The following is a 16,008-nucleotide window of genomic DNA, read 5'->3' as shown; positions in this document are numbered from 1 at the left end:
ACATAGATTGAATGCAGCCTCTGGGTCTAGGTTGTGCTGGACCGGCCATGTGGATGTGCCTTACGTCACTCACCTATCCCATGATCTTACGGTTTTTAATGTCCATTGTAGTGCTTATTCTGTAGTGGCCAAGCTGAGATGCAGTGTTTGGTCCACTGAGTTTCTTCTACTGGACTGGGAGAAAGCACATATTTTTGCATCAGCAAACTGGAGATGCTGAAAACACACACCTCCTCCCTAAACAATTCACTTTCTTTCCTTGTTGTACCTAGAGCTTATCTCAAATCTTTGTGAAAAACAGGACAAGATAGCCTTAAATGCACAACAAAAGCCTCAAAATTCCTGGCATTTCAGTAGCCTGCTCTGTTACACTCATTTTATGTACACTTATAAGCAGCTCCATATGTGTGTGCAATAGCATAAGTAACTCGATGTTCTATAGAAACAGTGAATGTAATGGAGTAAGCTGTTGAAAGAAAAGCTGTTTCTTTACTTTTATCCTACAGCTAGTGCAATTTTGTGAATTTTTTTCAAGTGTGCACTGAGTGCCATTTCCTTTTTAATGATTTCAGGAAGCCCATATAATGGTAATGCTGTGAATCTGTATTCTTTCTAAAAGTGAAGTACTGTGAAAAGAAAATTCTTGCTTTAATTTACAGGATATTTTTTATTCCTGAGATCCTTTGTCTATATCATAAATCAGAAATTACCAAAGATAAAACTCCAAAAATTAATTGCTTCAAACCTACAGTCTAGCGACAAGGAATTATAATGTAACAAGTAGTGATTAACTCCTTCAAATATAAAAATGGCAGCTATTTCACCACTACTGCTTTTATGAAGTGTTTTATTGTGGCTTTCACATACAAAGCATATACTTGGTCATAGTGCAATTGACCAAAGCCAATGATGAACATCCTCTTGACTTGGTTACTGCAGAGTTGGGACTATGAAGAGCTATGCTCTATTTTATAGCAGCTGGAGAACACAACTGTTAAGGTAGTTTTAAAAAGGCGCATTTTCTTTTTTCTTCTGTCGTGAATAAAGATTTGGGTGTAGGAGAGAAAAACCTTGCCCCTGGGACTGAAACTAAAACATATTTAATATGTGCTATGAGTTCATATTGTATTTATATTTACATGTGATCCCACTTAATTATGTAGCTTACTTGTTAATGTCTTTTTCATTTAAAAGATTTGCAATGAGAGACTAAATCAATCTGCTGTTCAGGCAGTCATTACTTTGGCGTTTTTTTTTTTGTGACTTCAAAATAGACAAATCTGCAGTCATCTGCAAAAATTCCTTTTTTGGGGTGGAAACTGGTTTGGCCAGAATCAAATTCTTTGTGAACATGTTGCTTCCATGTTTTTGCAACTAGATGCATGCTGCTCCTAAAAGTTTTATAACAGAAATGCTAAAAAGTCAGCTCAATTCTTTCTTAGTATATATTGTTCTCCCTACTTAAATATGTATGGTATCTAGGTTTTTAACCTAATTTCACAGGTGTGAGAATTGAACTCACTGTCATTGCAAGCCATTATGTTTTGAGAATTTGACCACTTTTCCAAAGTCATCATAATAAATCTAACTTACATTGGATGTTGAAATAGTCATGAAAAAACTATACTTACGTAGAGCGGTCTTCCCCATCCCATCCTTACCAGTCTAGATTTGTTTGATCACTTTCAGTAATTCTTTGCTGGTGATAAGTTTATCTTTAAGTATGTGGCACCATGGGCAATGCAGTTGAAGTACTGCCTACTAGAGTATTCAAGAAAGAAGTGGCTAGCTGACAGATTTCTTCCGTTATGTTTGATTACTACTTATGGTGAACATTGCGAACTAAAATATTTTATTTTTAAAGAATGACAAATATGGGCTTTACTTAAAGATCTAATTTAATATAAATTTGTTTTTAATTATTTTGCCCTCCTTCCTGCAAAACTCGTTAATATCAATGATAATATAATAATCTGCTGAGGAAAAGCAGATGCATAGCAGGGTTTGGACCATCCTGAGCAGTAACTGCTATTTGTGTTCAGAAAAGCAATCTTTATTTTCTCTGGTGTGTACTAGTAGCTATTCTAGTCTCTCAAATCTTGTTTTCTGACATAGAGTTTCTGTGGCTGTCTGTGTCCTGTCCTGATTAAATGGGAGCAGAAAGAGGAAGCTATGGCTTGCTTTTTTGTGAATATCTTTTACTTTTGTGTCTTCTTTGTAATTTATATCTCTCTTATGCCCAGGGCTAATGTGACAAGGTCAAGTAGTATTAAGTTTTCAGTAATGTCCTTTGTCTTTCTGGTTTGAATTTTCTTTGGAAAAAAATTAACAAAGAATGTCAGTAAAGGGAAAGCTATAGAATGACGGGGAACCTTTTTAGCTCTCATAATGCCAATGGCAGGCAAGGGTAGTCCTGCAGACAATTTCTAATTCACCACAGCATGTACTGATAAAGATCCAGAGAACTCAGTCACTACAAATAATAAAATACTGCATTATCTTTCATCCCTTGTGCAAAGTACATTTATTTTCCTGGATATTTCTGAGTATGTGAATCTATAATCTGAATCGTGGATTTTCAGTCTTTACAACCATACTGTTAGCCAGTAATATCCATGGTGATATCTGTTACAAATGTTAAATATATTTATGTGCTATTGACTGATCATGAGAACATAAAATGCTGAGATTTGTAATACTATGTACAGATCTACAGTTCTACATATAAGGCTTAATGCGTTTTAGAGTTAATACTTCTTCATATTTATTTCATTCCATGGAAAACTGACAGGGAGATAATAGAACTAAATAGGACTAGAACCAGGACAACTTAACAATATGGTTTGAGAAAGAAATAGAAATATGGTGACACATAACCAATTGGCTTTATATCTGTTTCTCTGAATTTACTATTAAAATGTTATGTTGTCATATAGAAATACTTACAAACTGAACATGGAAATTATTTTTTCTGGTTTGCATGTAGTCACGTTTTCAATAAAATTAAAGAATCTACAACCAACATTTGGTCCAAAATTTGTGTACCAGAGTTAAATCCAGCTCTGTCTTTCAGTTATAATGCCTGTGCTGGAAACACAACTGAGACTTTTCAGCAACAAATAAGCATTTTTGGCTTTGACCAGTTGTAAGTTTGTGGAGTGAGTGGGTTTCGATTTTTTTGCATGGTCATGTTTCTGACCACAGGAATTCTGATTTATAGCCTTCAGTGGCACTATAACCTTCAGAAAATGCTGCTTTCCATGAAAATTAGCAGTCACAAAGTGACCACACACATTGCCATTGGTGTTACTATTCTCTCATTATGCTTAGGCCTTGTCCTTACGGGGATGAAACGAGTTGCCTAACCATGTATTTTTTTAAAAAAAGACATAGATAACTTAGTATGTTCTTATATAGAAACATTCTAGTTTTGGTTGAAGACTGGGTTTTTTTGCATCTTGATTTTAATTTTTCCTCCCTCTTTCATATTAAATATCAAACAAAATAAACTTTTTAATCCAAAAGGTAGTATTTGGAAATAGCCTGGCAGCTGGCCGAACCATTCAACATTCATGCTTAGTTGCACCAATGCAAGTTTGTAAGTAAAGAAATTTGGATAACACTGGATAGTAATGTTTTAATAGTAATTTTGGACTAGTACAGTCCAAAATCCTCTGTGCAGATGAATCTTAGCTCCATTCCCTTACATTTTCTCTTCAGTAATACAAGTAAGAATTTTGTCATGCTTCACTACTGCTTTACTGCTTTATAACACAAGAAAAGCTCTGATACACAAAAGAAGAGCAATTCCGTAACCATCTGTATAATAGGCACCATTCTGACACTGTCTCACAGAGGAGACAGTAAGACAGAGGAAGCACTAAAAATGTATTACAGGACAGTGCAGCCTTGACCTGTTAAGAAATACAACTGTGACAATGATTATGTTAGTTTTAGGATCCAGGAGGTAATGTGCTGAGTGGAGAAGAGAAACAAACTGACAAGAAGTTTGAGCAACGAGAAAGGAAGGAAGAGGAAAGAGCAAAAGCAGATTTTATTTCTTCTCCAGAGTCAGGGCTTTCTTGTAGTTTCATTCTAGTTATGGTGCCCAAAGCAAAGCCAACTGAGTTGTGTAAATTTTACAAGACTTCAGATCCTCAGCACTAAATGCAAGAAAGAGAATGAAATATCTACCAGATAAAACATTAATGAGTAAATATGAAAAACTGAGCTACTGAGAAGACTAAGAAACACGTTCAAGTTAAAATTTCAGTAATTAGCTCTAGCACCTTGGATAGCTAAATGAGTATTTTCTTATGTAAATAAGTAAATTGTCATAACCATATAAGATTCTGGTGCCTTTTTGTTTATGAACTGCTGTTTTATTTAATTAGACAAAAACTCTTCTGTTTTGTTCTTAGATTAACTGAACTTGTGCCTTTAAATGCGTTTGTATCTTTGGAAAAGCTGGATATCAGAAATAACTGCTTGTCAGGTGAGTTGCATAAAAACCATAAAACTGCGTCCAAATAAGAACTTGAACAGGGTTGTGACCAGCGGCGCAGAGTCTAGTTGGAGGCCAGTAGTTGTGGGTGTTCCCCAGGGGTCAGTACTCACCGCAGTCTTGTTCAGCTTCATCAATGACCCAGATGAAGGGACAGAGGGTACCCTCAGCAAGTTTGCTGATGACACAAAACTGGGAGGAGTGGCTGATGATACACCAGAAGGCTCTGCTGCCATCCGGTGAGACCTGGACAGGCTGGAGAGCTGGGCAGAGACGAACCTGATGAAGTTCAACAAGGGCAAGTGCAGGGTCCTGCACCTGGGGAGGAATATCCCCAGGCACCAGTACAGGCCGGGGTCTGACCTGCTGAAGAGCAGCTCTGCAGAGAGGGACCTGGGAGTGCTGGTGGATGACAAGTTAACCACGAGCCAGCAGAGTGTGTCGTAGTTGCCAAGAAGGCCAATGGTATCCTGGGGTGCATTAAGAAGAGGCCAGCAGATGGAGGGACGTTCTGCTCCCCCTCTACTCTGCCCTAGTGAGGCCCCATCTGGAGTACTACATCCAGTTCTGGGCTTCTCAGTTCAAGAAAGATGAGGAACTACTGGAGAGAGTCCAGTGGAGGGCTACAAAGGTGACTAAGGGGTTGGAGCATCTGTCCTATGAGGAAAGGCTGAGAGAGCTGGGCTTCTTTAGCCTGAAGAAGAGAAGGCTGAGAGGGGACCGTGTAAATGCCTATAAATATCTTAAGGGTGGGTGTCAAGAGGACGGCGCCAGGCTCTTTTCATTGGTGCCCAGTGACAGGACAAGGGGCAACAGGCACAAATTGAAGCATGGGACGTTCCACCTGAACATGAGGAAGAACTTCTTTACTTTGAGGATGACAGAGCCAGCCCTGGAACAGGCTGCGCAGAGGGGTTGTGGAGTCTCCTTCTCTGGAGATGTTCAAGACCCACCTGGATGAGGTCCTGTGCAGCCTGCTGTAAGTGACCCTTCATCGGCAGGGGGCTTGGACTAGGTGACCCACAGAGGTCCCTTCCAGCCCCTAACATTCTGTGATTCATAATTAAATTGTAAACTGATTTGATTTTTCTCTTTTATTTGAGACATTTATACAGCAAACATAGAAATACTTTCCAAACAGGGATGTTAGAGATATTAATTGTAACTATACTATATAGGTAGCAGAATTAATTATAGTACTTGATGATTTTGGTTTATTCTACTTTGTTGTCAGATTTGATGAGAAGTAATGTGGTTCAACACTCAAATTTGTATTTCTTTTTCTACTACAATACAGACCTTAAAGGTGTCATTATGTGCTTAAGTGGCTGTCATAAACTAAGGGAGTTGTCACTCAGTGGAAATCCTCTTCTCCAAAAAAGCAATTTGAGGTAAGAAAATAAACTAATTTTCTGAATTAAAAAATCCAAATCAGCCAAAACCGAGGTGTACATACATCTTGCTCATCAACCAAAATCAGCCAAAAACTGGGTGTATGTACATTAGTTATATTGTAGAAATGAGGAAAGTTCAAACAATACCACAAATTGGAAGATAATTCTGTGAAAATAACAAAGAAAATTCAATTCTGTGTTCTTTATTTTCTAAGAATTCTTGTTTGTAGTTTTATTTAACCAAAAATTGTGATGTTTGATCTAGCGCTTGAAACCTTAATGAGAAGCAGTTTGTGCTAAAACTCGACAGTGGACGCTCTATGCTGTTTCACTTTTATCCTAAATGAGTGTTTTTATTTACAGTAATTTCTTCAGGCAAATGCAGATATTATAAATATTATATAGGCCTTCTTTGTGCTATTTATTTGTAACTGCTTCTTTGTCCGTTGATCACTCTATCTTCTTTTTCAGCATGAATTCTGATTGCTCCTCTTTACTGACAAGTTTACCACCTTTGGTAACTAACTTTCTGACTGATGTTTTGTCTAACCTTTAGTACTCTATTTTACATTTCATTAAAACTTTTGCACAAAGACGTGACCATCCACTCAACCTTTTTCTCTTTCTCTTTCATCTGTGCTGTTTAAAACTGCGATTTTTTTTCTCTGTTAATGTTCTTACACTGCTTACGTGCCCTTCTCAGAACCATCAGTTTCTGACTTGTCTATCACATGTGTGATAAATGATGTAGTCCCAAACAGGGTTTCAATTAAATTTAACAATTTATTAGGTGAATAGAGGCAAGCAAACAGTGCTGGGTGCGCCAGGAGTCTCTGCTCGACCAAGACGCACACCATACAGTTTCCGTCTCCGGTTTATATGTAGTCTGTTAATACATATTCATATAGAAGGTTCTGGACTTTCCCATAGATTCTTCTTGTCCTTAATACATATTCATAGAGAAGATTCTGGACCTTCCCTAATACATATTCATATACAAGGTTCTGTACTTTCCCATAGATTCTTCTTGTCCCTAATACATATTCATATAGAAGGTTCTGGACTTTACACATGCGCCCTATGGGCTTCTCTTATGTAACACTATGTTAACAACGAAACTGGTTTAAACTGGGATACCAAGGTGTTTGTCAGTCAACGTTGCAAGATTCAGAAACAATGTATATTAACCACTCTGTTTTCCTTAAGTTTGTGGTTATACAAGGATATGCAAGACACAAAATCACATCTTATCATGCTGCCCTAGCATTGTTTCATATTGACACGAATCAGATGAATGTATTTCACACATGGCTGCTTAGAGTGTTTCTCTTTCTGCTTTGCTGTCTTTGTTTTTTTCTTATTTACTTCCTTGCATCATCACTTCATCCATTCACTGCTGAACAGTCTTGGTGCTGTGACAACCTCACACTGCACATAGCTAGAGAAAGGGTGGTGTGTGTGATAGATGTATCAAGGAGTCCTTGGCTTTGCTTCTTTTACGGAGAAAAATTTAGAAGAAGAAAAAGTTGGAATTAATGTGGTTGATTTTTCCTTATTAGTTTTAGCTTCGACTTTTTTCTTTTTGTGAGAATTCCTTATCTGTACACCAAAAATTAATAGCTGTTATGATTATGAAAGAGACACAGATGTAAAAATAATGGTGTTCTTTGCCCTCCAGTGGTGTATAATACTGAAATAATAATCTGAAGAAAAATTAAAGGGCTGGTCCCAGAGACTATTTTATGTGTATATATAAAAAATGAATAGGGTAGAACGGAAACTTGACATATGAAATGAGATGCAGTCACCAGAATCCCTGAAATGAGTAGTTGTGATAGGATTCTATTTGTAAGCCGTATGAATAAAATTGTACATGGATAGTTTTTTGGTTTTTGGTGGGGTTTTTTTGTATTTTAGTAGAAGTCTCCTGGTTTCTGGAGAATTCTGTGGTCTGAAATCCCTTACGTGGGCCAGTACCATCCAGACCTAAAGCTGTGTGAGAGAATTGCTCAGCAGAAGTACAGTAGAGCTGTTAATGTGAAGTGTTCTTTCATGTTCCTTAGAATTAAAACTTTCTAGTCTACAGGCCTTCAAGAGCAGAATGACAAGTTGGAAATGCAATTTAAAATTTTTAGGCGATGTTCCAGAATACATGTGTTGAAATGGTAGAGTGTCTTTTAGTGAACTCTTACTATAATTCCATGAAATGTACAAAGAAGCATTTAATCAGTAAGAATTTAAATCATTACCAATTCTTTCAGCTAAGGAAATCAAGTATTTACCTAGGAAAGTGTTGACATAATAAAATGTCAGAGGAAATGAAATATGACACAACAGCTGGACTTTCATTTTGGATGTAGCTATAACAGGTGACTGAGATTTTTTATTAGAAAAATATGTGGGGTTTTTTTTTAAGCTTAGCAATTTTGAAGAATGATCAGATTTTTTGCTTGTGTAATTTCAAGTCAGTTAAGGTGAGACTTGACAGTGCAATGTTACATAAGAATGTGTTTAGATAAATTATGTTCACAATTGCTGTGTTAGATTGCCTAGTATAACAACAGCAAAATTTGGGGTATGTGTGTTTTGGTGTATGTGTTGTATTAAGAGAAAAAACAAAGACAAACCCACCCTCACCTGTATGTCTTCCAGTAGAAGATTTTTGTACAAATTTCTGATTAGTATTCCAGTGGAAAAAAAAGCTGTTTGAAACTTTTAGTTGGAAATGTTTGAGTAGTTTGAAAGATAGCTGTACAAATACATTATTGGTTGGCTGGTTTGTTTTTTAATGAACAGACTTATTTTGCATTCCTATGGTTCCTACAGGTAATTTTGCGAATAAAATTCAGTGACTATGACAATATTTTAAATTCCCATTTGCATTGTTTTAATTCCCACTGTTTTACAGAACTAACTGTTGTATCACTTGTAACCTGGAAGAGAAAAGCTTTCTGAATTCCAGTTCAGCTAGAAGAACTGGCACTTTAGATTGCTTGACCCAATAGAGCTTTTATGATTAGACAAGAGATTCATTTGTCTAAAGTATTTAAAGTATGGGATACTATAAAATATGGATTTTCTGAATACAGCATTGACCATAACTTCACGCAACATGTTCCAGTGAACTTTACATAACCCCTTGATACCAACAAAGGAATTAGTTGTAAAATTTCCCTATCGGTTTTGTACTTTCATGTCCAGCCAGTGATAACACCAACAAAGGTGAAGTAGTAAGAAACTGCTTTTTAAAAATTAAACCCTGGGATCAGTCTGAGCACTCCTAGGGGAATGTGTTTCAATGCTGTAATGATTAATAGAGCCTCTTAAGTGACAGAATATTCACCAGGAAGTTTTCACTAAATGAAATATTGACTCAGCCCTTCACCAGGAGAAACCCAGCTGGAAAAACTAGTGTTGAGATCCCATAGCTCTAAGACACAATACTTCCAGCATCAATCAACTTTGATATGGCATTCTTTTGGTGGATCACTATTCAACATCAGCTTTGGTAATTTCTCTCTACGCGTTTAGGGACAGTCTATCTAACCCCATAGATTTATTCCAAATGAATTTCAGACTGTTGTTCTTACATTAATGGGCAGTAGAGAAGGAAAGTTTTATAACTGCAAAAAACTAATATTCTATTCTATTGAGCTACATTTCGGAATATTCTAACTCAGTCACAGAAACTTTCTCTGATTTTAAACTTAGCGTATATTGTCAGAGCTGAGTAATAGTCCTTTACCTTCACAGCGAGTAGTCACGGAGTTTTAATAAGTTTTGAAAACAGTATTATCTTTTTTAATAGTAAGGGGACTTACAGCCTACAAGAAGTATACTTTCAAGAGTTCTTACATGTTACTTAAAGCTAACTTAATGAAAATATTGAGTTTTGCTGTACTGATTTAAATAATTTTGCAGTCTTGAAACTTTCAAGAAATTTGGGTTGGCATAAGTAATATGTGAAGCAAAGTTGCAGTACCACATTATATTTCACATAAACCTAAAAGAGAGAGCATTGATGATAGTATTTTTTTTAAATCAGTAGATAAGTTTCTCATACATATTTTTCTTACATCAGTGGCCCCATCTGTCCTTTTCTTAGCAAGGAAATGTCATCTCTACTCTCATCCCTTTCACTGACCCAAATTCAGTATTTCAAAAGTTATTTTTTTTCCTGCAAGTCATACTGAGTATCATATTGCTTTTTGGGGTATGTGCAAATGATAAATGGAGTAAGACTGGCAACTTTCAGTATTTTGTGCGGATTTTAAATGTAAACCTTTCAACAAGTCACAAAATCAGTGCTGTATCTTAATCGTATGACTTAGTTTCATGTGCTGCCTGCTGATCAAATGCATTACAGGTGCCTGTGCACAAGTGTGCCAAATTTTCCTGTTATTGTTTAAGTAGGTAAAATGCTAGCTCTAGTGAGATGAGAATGTTGCCACTGACCTCCCTGCAGTCAGTATTTCAGCAATGGTCTTTATACCAACAAAGTATTAAGAAATCCTGCTAATTTCTGTGGTTTATTAAGAATAAAGATCTAGTTAATATATTAACATATGAAGTAAGCACAAATATATACAAATACTTAGAGAAATATCATAATATTCTATGTTGTCATGTGATTGTATCAATAAATTGGGAGTTTTAGCACTAGGATTTTTTTTTTAAAACTAATTATGACTTTTTCTTTTCTAAGATCTTCCTTGTGTAAGGTCCTTCCTAGTTTACAGTTTCTTGGTGGTGAAATCTTAAACTGTCATACTTTACCCACAACTGAAAGAATCAAAGGATCAGAATCAAGAACTTTTCTGGAACTTTGTCAAGTTCAAATTGAAGAAAATGTTCTACTGGATAAAAAGGCTGCAGAACTGGGGTATGTATTTACATGAACAGAAATTGCGTTCACAAATATGTTTTCATATATCGTTAGTGTATTTCTTGGTGTCTTAGGAATTTTATTTAGCTTTTTGCCTGGAACTGTATTATGTTGAGATATTAAAATATGTGGGCCTTGACTTTTGTTTGTTTAAATTTGAGAAAACAGGTGGTTCAAAACCTTCAGTTAATAGTAGTTGAATGAATTCATACATACAACATAGTACAGTGATATTCAGGAAGAGTAGCTTAAATCCTGGAAGTGGTATAACTATATTAACATGATTTCCAGCTTTAGCTTAATCAAACCTACTATGGTTGTTGGTGCAGTACACTCCATTTTTTCCCTGCATTGGTTTTCCATGTCTGTATTATTCACGTTCTAAATGATTGCAAAGGATTTGACCTCTTTTTCCTAAAAGTAGTGAGTCAGATGGCTCTGTTTCCAGGTCTTTGATTTTGTCATACTTACTACCTTTATCATTGTTACCATGGTTAGGTGTGCAGTGACTTCAGTTTAGACATTGCGAGTAGTAATTTATCATTTATGCCTGCTATCTTTTCATCACTTTGCAATATCTAAATAGCTCAAACTTCTTGTGTTTTCACACTTGGTATTATGGCATGTTTTCTTCTTTCTTAGTTCCTTTTCATTTCCTAGCATGTTCACAATGTCCTTGTAATCGTCTTGATATCCAACTTGTCTGCTGAAGTTTGGAAAGATAGTTTCCTTGGTACTGCCAGATATCGAACGTTATCCCAGAGCAGGTGAAGCATGTGACATTTGACACTGCTTTAGTATGAACTTCTCCTTGTGTACTTTGTTGTTTCAGGAAAAAGGCCCACATTTATTTTTTTTCAGAATCTAGCTGTTTTGCATTTACATGTAAGCCTGTATATCCATGGTGTCTTGTTACAACCTAACAGGTTATTACACTGGTGTATTATTGGGTGCTACTAAGCTGCAATAAAATCTTCATAGCTTACAAAACAGATTTGTTTGGAAAGAGGTTCATATGAAGAATTAGACTGAAAGTAGTGTGGGAGAAATTATATGGTGCAGTTTTCTATGACAGGTGTAATGTCTGGGTGGCTCCTAGAACTCATATGTTTCTTCATTAAACCCTCAAGATATGTCTTCTCCACTTCTGTGATTTTTGGCTTCTCGTTTGCAGGTAGGAAGCTGATACCTCCCAATCTGTTTACCATTTTGAAATAGTGTTCCTTCCTTTCTTAAAAAGTAAAAAGAAGAGGTAAAAAAAATACTCCTCTTCCTTTATGGTAGAGAAAATTTTCTTACATCTGAGATTTAGGACATGTTTCATTACTATCCTTTGTAGAAAAAAAATGCCAATTTGTAATTAGAATATGGCTTGTGAGAGAGCTGTATTAGAATCTAAGTATGCAACTTTCGCATACATTTCTGCAAGATGACAAACAATTGGAGGGAAATATGACATTCACAAAATTTAATAGTTTATTTAACTGTGGTCTGCATGAATGGACAGCTAGACAAGTAAGAAATCTGTTGTTTAGTCAGGCTCAGACCATCCATTAACTATTAATAGTTAATGGCTCATGCTACTTTCTGAAGGCTGACTTATTCTTCCTAACATCTTTATCAAAGACCTGGAGCAGGAGATGGAGTGCACACCTGCCATGCTTGCAGATGACAGAAATTCAGAGGAAACTGTTTACGTGCCTGAGGGCAGGGCTACCATTCAGAAGGACCTAGCACAGGCCAACAGGAGTCTTGTCAATGCAACAAGGAAAAGTGCAAAGTTCTTTACCTCGGAAGGAGTGACCCCATGCAACAATGTAGGCTGGGACTGGTGGCTGAGAAATGTCTCTGCTGCAAAGGATCTTTGGATCTGGTAGATAAGAAACTGAATGTGAGCCAGCAGTGTGCCCTGGTACTAAAGAAAGTTAACATCTTGGGCTGTATCTACAGGAATATAGCTAGTAAGTTGAGAGAAGTTATTATTTCCCTCTCTTCAGCCCTTGTTAGCTCTTATCTAGAATACTGTGCCCTGTATTTTGGGTCACCAATACATAAAAGACATTGATAAACTGGAACAAGTTTGGCACATGGCCCCTCAGATGGTTCAAGCACGTGCTCAGAAAGACAGAGCCAGGCTGTTTGCAGTGGTGCATGACAGAAGGAAGAGCAACAATGACCTAAGCTGAAATAAGAGAGGTTCAGACTGGTGTGGTAGGTTGATTCCAGCCAGTAACTAAGCACCCACCAGCTGCTTGCTCACTACTCCACCCACCAACAGGATGGGAGAGAGGATCAGAAGACCAAAACCAAGAAAAACACGTGGATCAAGATAAAAACAGTTTAATAAGTGAAGGAAGGAGGGGTAGAAGGAAAAAGAGGTGGGGGGGGAGGGGCAAGCAAGTGATGCAAAGCAATCACTCACTACCTCCCACCAGCAGACTGACGCCCAACCATTCTTTGAGCAATGGCTACCTTGGAAAGACTCCCCAACAAGTTTTATTGCTGGGCATGATGTTATAAAGGGTGGAATATAGTTTAGGTCAGTTCAGGTCAGCTGTCTTGGCTGTGTCTTGGTCGGTGAAGTGGATAGAGAACTGGCTGAATGGCAGAACTCAGAGGGTTGTCATCAGCGGCGCTGAGTCTAGTTGGAGGCTGGTGACAAGTGGTGTCCCTCAGGGGTCAGTACTGGGCCCAGTCTTGTTTAACTTCTTCATCAACGACCTGGATGAAGAGTTAGAATGTACCCTCAGCAAGTTTGCTGATGACACCAAACTGGGAGGTGTGGTAGATACACCAGAAGGCTGTGCTGCCATTCAGCGTGACCTGGATAGGCTGGAAAGCTGGGCAGAGAGGAACCTGATGAGGTTCAACAAGGGCAAGTGCAGGGTCCTGCACCTGGGGAGGAACAACCTCATGCACCAGTACAGGCTTGGGGTGGACCTGCTGGAGAGCAGCTCTGCGGAGAGGGACCTGGGTGTCCTGGTGGACGACAGGTTAACCATGAGCCAGCAGTGTGCCCTGGCTGCCAAGAAAGCCAATGGGATCCTGGGGTGCATCAAGAAGAGTGTGGCCAGCAGGACAAGGGAGGTTCTCCTTCCCCTCTACACTGCCCTGGTGAGGCCTCATCTAGAGTACTGTGTCCAGTTCTGGGCTCCCCAGTTCAAGAAAGATGAAGAGCTACTGGAGAGAGTCCAGCGGAGGGCTACAAGGATGGTGTGGGGACTGGAGCATCTCCACTACGAGGAGAGGTTGAGGGAACTGGGCTTGTTCAGCCTGAAGAAGAGAAGGCTGCGAGGGGACCTTATAAATGCCTACAAATATCTGAAGGGTGGGTGTCAGGAGGATGGGGCCAAGCTCTTTTCAGTGGTGCCCAGTGACAGGACAAGGGGCAATGGGCACAAACTGAAGCACAGGAAGTTCCGTCTGAACATGAGGAGGAACTTCTTCCCTCTGAGGGTGACGGAGCACTGGAACAGGCTGCCCAGGGAGGTTGTGGAGTCTCCTTCTCTGGAGATATTCAAGACCCGCCTGGACAAGATCCTGTGCAGCCTACTGTAGGTGACCCTGCTTCGGCAGGGGGGTTGGACTAGATGACCCACAGAGGTCCCTTCCAACCCCTACTATTCTGTGATTCTGTGATTCTGTGTCTCTTCCTAGCCCACTCCCCACCTACTTGCTGGGTGGGACAGAGAAGGGCTTGACTGTCCAAGCACTGTTCAGCAAACCGTTACTCTTTTGTCAGTACAGTTTCAGTCACAAATCTGAAACACAGCACCATGTGGGCAGCTACAATAAGAATTAGCTCCATCCCAGCCAGACCCAGTACAACATAAGTTGTATATAAGGAAAAGAAGGAGATAAGGAAAAATCTTTTCACTGCTAGGACAGCGAAGAACTGCAACAGGTTGCGCAGAGAGGTTGTGCAGTCTCCCTTCTTAGAGGTTTTCAAGACCTGACTGGATAAAGCTCTGAGCAACCTGGTCTGGTCTCAGAGCTAACCCAGCTTTGATGCAGGAGGTTGGACTAGAGACCTCCTGAGGTTCCTTCAGCTGAGAATTTTTCTGTGGCTCTGTGTAAGTTTTGTTTAAAAGAGCTTGCAGATGTTTGAGAACAACAACAGTGGGAAGAAGAAATTATGTAAATGTTTCTTCTTTCCTGAACAAGGGGAGGGAGGGTTGTGGGTTTTTTAATGGTTTGAGAATTCATTCACAATCTTGTGAATTGGTAACTTTGACGTGGTTGAAGCATCTTGTATCAAATTTAGTCTTAAAACAAATTTCTTGTGTGTTAAAGCCCTCTATGTTTTATTTTGACTAAAAGTACAGTTTATGGATGATTTGAAAACCGTTGAAAACTGCAGTTTATAAAAGGAACTCTAAACAACTTGTTTGTGTATAAGCCTTAACAGCATAACTATTATATGTACATACTGCAATACTTTGACTGAATTAATGTGACATTGCTAAAGAACATGCCAACAATAGAGCAAACGTCTGTCTGTTTCACATCTTGCTAAGCTATGAGCCTCTGTAGGTGTGACCTCAAGTATGTAAGCTGCCAAAAGTAATCACCGCTTGCTTCCCTAATCCATGTTTCATACACCACTGCTGCCCAATTAAATTGTCTGTGCTGTTTCTGCCTGAAACTTCACTATTCTTGCCATGTTTAAGAATGAAACATATTTTAAAATTAAATTTCTCTGTTCTGATAAATGCTTTCTGTCACATAACCTTCAAATGTCTTGTAGTGAGTAATCATATAAAAAATAATGCAACACCTTAACTACAGTAATTTACTTTCAGTCATCAGATATGCAGATGTCTGGCTAGTGGAACTTGAACTTTATAAATACTATATGTATAATACAGTGAAAATGACAGGAATTTCATTAATGGTATTGCAGGAGAGAATATGTAAACAGTGACCTCTTTCATGTGTTTTTAAGGGACTTTTGTAACCTGCAGTTGAACATCAATAGTGATGCTTATAGAAGTTTCCCTGAAGACAAATTAGATTTTACCACATTATTACAAAAAAAAAGCTCAGTTAAAATTGGAGTGTACTATTTGAATAGTCCATGTATCAGAGTTATGAAAATCACAGTAGAGCTGCAAAGAGGAAAAACATGCCATTAAGCCAAATTTTAACTAGCACACAAACTGGCACACAAAGGGGCAGACTATTTGTTATGATTTAGCTGCAATAGCCAGGAGAAAACTGCCATT

The 16,008-nt window shown here is 38.2% G+C and overlaps 1 protein-coding gene across 4 annotated transcripts in view; it reads left to right on the top strand.

The window, feature by feature from the left end:
- Window positions 1-16,008, top strand: part of LRRIQ1 (leucine rich repeats and IQ motif containing 1) — a 112,861-nt gene that overhangs the window by 22,108 nt on the left and 74,745 nt on the right. For all 4 annotated transcript variants that reach the window (XM_075428876.1, XM_075428879.1, XM_075428878.1 and 1 more), the window contains 3 exons: window positions 4,422-4,495; window positions 5,802-5,895; window positions 10,604-10,780. In XM_075428876.1, the coding sequence (XP_075284991.1) occupies window positions 4,422-4,495; window positions 5,802-5,895; window positions 10,604-10,780 (345 nt within the window). The remainder of the gene's footprint in view (window positions 1-4,421; window positions 4,496-5,801; window positions 5,896-10,603; window positions 10,781-16,008) is intronic.

This window comes from Opisthocomus hoazin, chromosome 8 (assembly GCF_030867145.1).
Source record: "Opisthocomus hoazin isolate bOpiHoa1 chromosome 8, bOpiHoa1.hap1, whole genome shotgun sequence".
Lineage (NCBI taxonomy): Eukaryota > Metazoa > Chordata > Aves > Opisthocomiformes > Opisthocomidae > Opisthocomus > Opisthocomus hoazin.
The sequence above is the reverse complement of the archived record's forward strand: the minus strand, read 5'-3'. Positions and strand labels throughout refer to the sequence as shown.